At 43.1% G+C, this 7,242-nt stretch overlaps 1 protein-coding gene across 2 annotated transcripts in view; it reads left to right on the top strand.

Annotated features, from left to right (window-relative positions):
* The first annotated feature begins 209 nt into the window (after positions 1-209).
* Positions 210-7,242, top strand: part of runx2b (RUNX family transcription factor 2b) — a 45,760-nt gene continuing 38,727 nt past the window's right edge. Inside the window, exons 1-2 of one of the 2 annotated variants that reach the window (XM_023952691.2) lie at positions 210-349; positions 561-684. In XM_023952691.2, coding sequence (XP_023808459.1) covers positions 627-684 — 58 coding nt within the window. In that variant the 5' untranslated portion in view covers positions 210-349; positions 561-626. The remainder of the gene's footprint in view (positions 350-560; positions 685-7,242) is intronic. The other variant, NM_001104850.1, reaches the window with a different exon arrangement.

Here is a 7,242-nt window from a genome sequence, read left to right as displayed (position 1 = left end):
TGGAAAACGCCGCCGTGCTACGCGGAGAGGAGCAGGAGAGGAGGGAGGTGAAAACTCTGAGGAGAGGAGGGAAAGCCACAACGGTGGGCTGTCCCACTCAGCTGCTGTGCCGTGATGACGTGAGAGGGCATGTGACCCAGGGTCTCCAGTGACGGCACATGGAGGGCAGGAAAGAGACGAGTTTTAAAGCTGGTGCCTTTTGGGTTGTGTGAGGGCTCTGCTCACCTCCCAAACAACCACAGAACCACAGACGTGCGGCTCAGGGGTTTGTGTTTGAGGGCGACTCGGAGCGTAAATGGTTAATCGTCGCCGGCCAGCACCACTCACAAGGACGACGCTGAGCGAGTAAGTACGTTCCAACCACACTCGCCAAGCAAGCAAGTCCGACAGCAACTGATCCATCCGCAAAGGCGAAATTAACCCCTGAATTTTTTCTTTTTTTTTTTCATAAAACCAAACTGGGTTGTTATTTGCGGTCATCCAAATAGTTGATACGTAAAAGCGCTCTTAGTGGATCCAACTTTTTCCTCTTCATGACATGCTGCGTGCTCTTGGTTTAGGACGTGTCAAGGGTCACCGAAACCACAGAGGAGCAAAAGTGGGGCTTGCTGGAACCAGAGGCAGCTATGGCATCCAACAGTCTTTTCAGCACAGTGGGACCATGTCAGCAGAACTTCTTCTGGGGTGAGTACCACTGTCCTGGACGGGTCACGGGGACAACTTGGGGTCAAGCGGTGGGGGTTTTGGATGTCTTCCTTATAGTCTTGGATCCAAATGAAGGGTTTGGGTCCAGATGAGTGAGGAAGATTCGCCGAGGCCCGCCAAAGGACTCTGTAATCAAAGTCAAAGCAGTTGTGGCTCATCACAGCTTTTTGTGGTGCGCCAACTCCAAATGAAAACACTCCGAAAAAAAAAACAAGAAACTGCTGTGAGAAATGCCAGTATTTACGCCATCTGATGTTTAGAAATACTTCTGAAAGAGCGGGATGGTATGTTTGTGCAACCTACTCATGGATTTACAAAGCAAAGTCACTGCAGAAACCCAAAAAAACAAAAGTGGGGAGCAATATTTTTGACAGACGTAAACAGACGCCGGTCTTGAGAGTTTACAGTCCAGCATTGAAACAAGATGTGGGGGGGGATTACTGCGCACTGCGGCTGTTTTGGTGTCCTACATGCAATCGAGTATTGATTAGTTGTAATCGCTTCCTGAAGTGGTTCGCTCTGACTGCTGGGATTAATTAATCCGTCTGAATAAACGCAGCAGCCAGAGAGCTGTTCATCAGCTGACGAAGATTCCCGTTTGTGACTTGACGATGAATCTGTGCGATCCCTCAAACCTGAGTTTCTCACATTTGCACTTTTTTTTTTTGGACCAAATAAAATTCTGTTTCCTCCATAATAATGATTCTCACCACCACCTTTCTGCGTCAAACCCTCTGTTTCAGTTTTTTGTTTTCTATCTTTATGATTTAAGCCGAAAAATGTGTTGTTGTTGTTTTTTTTAATATATTTTCTGTCCTGTTTGACTCCAGACATTGGCTCTGTTTAATAAATCCCTCCACATTTCACCCCTCCCTCCTCTCCTCGTCCAAATCAAATGTTTAAAAGATGTTTTATAGAAGTGGCTCGGTGATGAAATTCTGCTACTCCGGTTCTCCACACAGAAGCAGGGTGGCTCCTAATGTGCTTTAAAGTGAGCGTCTTCCAACAATCACCACCACCTATTACTGATTTAACCTCCAGACCTCTCTGGTCTCTGGGGTTTTTGGGGCACGGGAGGACAAGAAGTGAGGAGGAGGAAATTGAAAGCATGCCGCTGTGGAGGTCTGTAGGCAGAAGAGCCGATGTGAGCGAACGATCAGGTGGCTGATCGGTCCTCGCACGCCGTCTGATTGACACTGGCGCTCCCCCTCATCGACATGGCTCCTGTTTATGAACCTCTGAGCAGTAAATCTGTCGGTGCGACCACAAAAAGTCCCCTCGACGGCGCAGTGTGATTCTGCAAGACCACCAGTTCTTTCTGTTATATTTATAATTCTGTATAAATAAATGCACAGTGCTGGGCTGTGTCAGAGCGGGTTAAAGTTAGACCTGAAAATATGGCTTCAGCAGACAGAATGGAAGCAACATCAGGACGGATACATTTTTTTTTTATGTTTATCAATTTTCTGTTTTTTTTTTAATCATTTTTCTTTAAAGTTTCTCTTCATTTCTATAGATTTTCCCTAAAAAACATCTATAGTGTGCTCCTTCCAAATCCTACAATAGAAGGTCTAATTCAGGGGTGTCAAACTCCTTTTCACCGAGGGCCACATCCGCATAGTGGTTGCCCTCAAGGGGCCAGATATAACTGAATGTAATGAAAAATATAAAATATTTATTATAACTCTTTAAAGTGACAATTACAGTTGCATAGGAAACATATGTTTGCTTGTTACTCTAGCATAAATCCTTTGAAATTTGATTCTATATATAGCCTAAACTATATTGACAATGTTTAAGTCCTAATATGTAGCTGCCCAATCCAATAATTTAAGTTCAATTCCCCCTAGATATGAATAAATACACACCAATTTTTATTTTTTTATTTACATTTTTTTTTAACTTTTATGCTCTCGCGGGCCACATTAAATGACATGGAGGGCCACATTTGGCCCCCGGGCCTTGAGTTTGACACATGTGGTCTAATTAAAGGGTCGTGAGGAAACCCTTCTATTCTACTGGGGTCATAATTGACCCGTTTTCTCTTGAAAATGGGTCAGTTTTGACGCCAACACCATATGTGAAATTTATTTAAACTAAATTGGATCCAATCATTTTTCTAGTGGGTCAAACGGAAAAACATTTTCAGCTTTCTCAGCCTCTCCGAGGAGCATTTAAAAGCTCATTTTCTCCTCTGCAAACTTAATTGCATTAAGACAATAATGTCCCAGGAGGGGGAGAAAAAACACAAAAACATTGAGATGCAAAGATCCCGAAGCTTAGGGGCCGAAAACTTTCACCAGAAAAATCCCTGATCGTTTGCTGGGTCCATATGTATCTGAGAAAAGCAGCTTCTGTTGCAGTTCTGCTGCCTTAGATCTAACCACAGGCCTGCTTCTTGGAGACATCTTAAAAGTGAACCAGACATCCTCCCTCCTCCTCCTCCTCTCCCCTCCTCCAGCCAGAGAGAGACTTGAAGACCACTCATCAATAGGTAATTTGGAAATGCCATGCAGGAGGAGGAATCGGAGCGCTTCACTGGCTGCTACTGTGCAGCGGAGACTTCTCGCCACTCAGAGGAACTCTATTTAGAATTGCTTAATTGTACCTCCGAGGAAAACATGTTATTTAATCCTCAGCAGGCTCATGCTGATGGAGTGAAACTTCGCTGTTTGTGTTTGTGAGCGGTGCCAACTATTAGCACTTATTAGCGTTTGTGGTTCCCATTAGTCCACATTATTCCTGAGGGTAATCAGAGAGGTGCCGAGTGTTAATGCGATCAGGGTTTTAATCAAAGCTCCACGAATCAGCCTGTAATTTTACTGAAATCTCCGGGCTGTGAATGGCGGCCCAAGCTCTGCAGCAGGCGGTGATTTGGGTTTGAATGCGAGTGTCAGGGGAACACTATAACCTGTGATTTTAATGGCCTGAAATATGTTGTTTCCACTCTTTCCGAGAACTTTCCAGCGTTTCCAAGGGAAACAAACGCCCCTACATCCAAGTGAAGAGTCTGATTTTGGTGTGATAACATTTCTGATGAACTTCTTGAGCATTGCAGAACTTGTTATCCCAAATATATTCCTGAAATACTCGTTTTTTTAGTCCAAAGTTTTTAAAAGGAAGTGAAATAATATAAATACTCCAACAACTCCTCGAGAATTTAGTGTAAAGGCTCTCAAATAAATCTGGGTTTTTGTTTTTTATCCAGTACTTCTGTTACAAATTAGACTATTATAAGAGGCCGACCTGCCATGTTGACTCTGCTTCATGTTCTGTCTATAAATCCACAAAAATGTCCATTTGAAAAAAAAAACCTACAAGTGTCTTTTATGTGTTTTTGAAAAGTTTTTCATTTAACTTTTGCATAAATTCTAAGCTTTTTTTCAACCCTATTCGTCTCTCATATGGGACTTACAAGACTCTGCAAGTCCTTTTCAGCAGCATCACGCTGGGTGAATTACCTTTATCCGATATAAGCCCTCCGAGAGGAAGTAGCTACCTAACACTTGGTCTGTCCTGGAACCGGTGAGCCCAAACGAATCAACACCAGAGTTATAACTCCTAACTAACAAACGTGGGTCCGGCTTTTGTTTGTTCGTGTTCTTGTTTCAGTTCAAATAAAAGCTGATGCAGCGGCCTCAAACCACGGAAAAGCTTCAAAACAGGCGCCCTGCTTTTTTTTTTTTCCTTTTTATATCAGGAGGAAATATGGACTTTCGAGTTTTCTTCATGTAAGTGAGTGAAAGTTCAGCCACAGGACCGACACAAGGACTTACCTGTTCTGTACCACGCCAGAGAAAAGGGGAATTCTTTTTTTCACCTTGTTAGTTTGATCTGAAAGGAATGTACTACCGCTCAAACCCCTAAATTTATATGTTTCTTTTTTTTTTTGAAAATCTTGAAAGGATTGGACTAATTTATAAAGCATTTCCGATTTTCCGCATGATGTAACTCAGAGATTCTGTACAGTAAATATAAATTTGGGACATGTTTGCTCAAGATTTAAAGCTTTACAAACTGAAACTAACTTTAAATTTCACAAATATTGATGGTTTTCTACAGGAACTGAATCTTTAATGGCTGATCTGCACGTTTTCACCAGCGTTTGCCCTCAAACGGGCACCTGGAACCAAACAGCCCCCTCATGTCCACCCTCATGCATGTTCATGTGTCTGCATTCCACACACTGCACCTTTAGAGAGACGGAGGAGGGTGGGCGCCAAGCAGAAGGCGCAGATGGGACTGCACAAAAAAAGCAAGGTGTGTGCAGGATAGGAAACAATAGACGGACGTGCAGTAGATGGGATGGGGTGTCATTAATAGCACACAGGCCCCTCCATCTCCTAATTTGCTCAAATTACCAGCCCACGCACCAGAGGCCCCCCTGCCAGAGCTGAGGTGTGAACACAACAGATCAAATACACCTGAAAATCACAGAGCCCACCCACTCGGCAACGCCCACACAAGCCCTTGAAGGTGGTCGGAGTGTGTGTGTGTGTGTGTGTGTGTGTGTCAAAAACGATTCTTTTATGTTTGGAGAAGAAAAAAGGACGACTGGGCCCCGCTCATGAAGTCAGAATGTTATAAAACTTTGTCAAACCACTTCCCATATGGCGCTGTGGGGGTGGCCGTTTACCATCGTTTACCCTCCGGTCTTCCTTTTTGCCTAAAAGCCCCCCCCAACCCTGCCCTTCACCCACGCGCTCAGGAAAGAGAGCCGATGTGACGGTGCGGCGATGCTTTGGTCACCGCAGTAATCAGAGTCGCCACCACCTGTGGCGCACACACCAGCCCACACGAGGCCTGATCCCGAAAAAAACAAAAATACGCCCCAGGGACACAAGGGGGGCCGAGGGAGCGAGCGTAGGTGTGTTCAGGGGGGGACGCCAAGTCTTTGAAGTTTGAATAGCTGATATTGACAGGTCTCCAGGGAGAGGAGGGAAGCTTGAAAAGGTAGCTCTCGTTTGTCAAGTGGTCTCCAGAGAGAAGGAAAGGCAGAAGGACAAGGAAAAAAAGAAAAATGCACCAATGTATAAACATCTTTCCAATATATCGTCAACATGTAAGACTTTGCAGGATCATTTTGACCCAACTGCATTGCTTTTTAAAGTTTACAAACCCATAGTGGTGCAGGTTCTCTGTAAAACCTCAAACGTTTCTGCTGAAAGGGGAGCACCTCTTTACAGAGACAGAGTTTTGATGAATTATTTTTGAAATCGGAGTCGGAATTCAAACTTAAGTTGTGCAGACTAAACAGTTAGCATGTTAATTAGCTTGTAATGGAGCTCACTGGTGCTGTTTGTTTATGTAAAAGCATATCTTTCAATATCCAGCGCATAATTTCCGCTGCATTTAAGGAGGCTTTGAGTTGCCAGGTTTGAGGTGCATTGTTGTGGTCCAGTTTGGTTCAAAAGCCATGGGCTTCAGTGAAGCTGAAAAGGCTAAAGTCCAGGCTCTTGAAGCACAATTACGTCAGGAAGCACAAAGACACGAACAGCGTCGGGTAAATTACTTGATTTACTGCATGAAATAATACTTAACTTGACTCCATCAATAAAAAATAAACCACTATTCGTTACTTTTTCCACATAAGGGGGAAAAAACAAATAAAATACCCTTACCTGTCACTTAACTTTATTTTTCTAAGCAATGGCCTGATTATTATTTGGGAATCAGGAAAAGAGGAAAAAAAATCGTATTTGTAGACAAATGGATCCATCTACGTCTTTGTTTTTCTCGTCTGAGCTGGAATCTGGTTCAAAACCTTAAGACTGAACAGCTCCAAAACTGCTCGCCATATATGCACCGCTAATGTTAGATTGTGGGCGTGAGGGGTTGCAAGCTAGCAGGAGAGTGTAAATGGATGGATGACGGGAAATAGAGGCAGGCTTACTTTGCGCCAACAGTCCGACCGACCAGTCAGAGGCATATTTCTCACTAACTAGGTTATAGGGAGGGCCACTGTTGTTTTGTAATTGTAATTTGATTACCAAAATTTGCAGTCGGCAAAAAGTATTTAAATTGTTTCTTTGTAATGCGTTACCACGAACACTGGACACAAAGTTGTCATGCCTAACTGGAAGTTATAGAAAATATCATTGTGGAAAATGTAATTTTGACAAAAAATTGAGAACTCAAAGTAGAATAGAGCTTAAAAAAGTCATGAGATAAATAAAATGCTTCAAAAACAAAAATGATTGTGGATCAAATGTGATTAGCCAAGAAAATAACCTCTAAACTAATCATATTTGCTCACGTTGTTTCGTTTTTGCTCCATGTCCTGCTGGTTTGCAGTTTTCTGACAAAGATGGATGAAGGCGCTCTTTAATGTGACCAATTTCAAACAATCCTTCCGAGTTAGAAGCCAATGCAAAGTTGGAGCGCTTCCTGCCTTGCAACTTTGCTCAGGCTTTGTGACTTTAGCATGTTTTTAAAATAAAGTTTTCAACCGTTTCTGCATGAACAGCAATGTCACATATCAGTGTGTTACAGCTTGTTTGAAAGCACTTTCCTGTGACTTTTGAGAACTTTACTGTT

Source organism: Oryzias latipes, chromosome 24 (assembly GCF_053564925.1).
Source record: "Oryzias latipes strain Hd-rR chromosome 24, Olatipes_Hd-rR_3.1".
In the NCBI taxonomy this organism is placed as follows: domain Eukaryota; kingdom Metazoa; phylum Chordata; class Actinopteri; order Beloniformes; family Adrianichthyidae; genus Oryzias; species Oryzias latipes.
The sequence above is the reverse complement of the archived record's forward strand: the minus strand, read 5'-3'. Positions and strand labels throughout refer to the sequence as shown.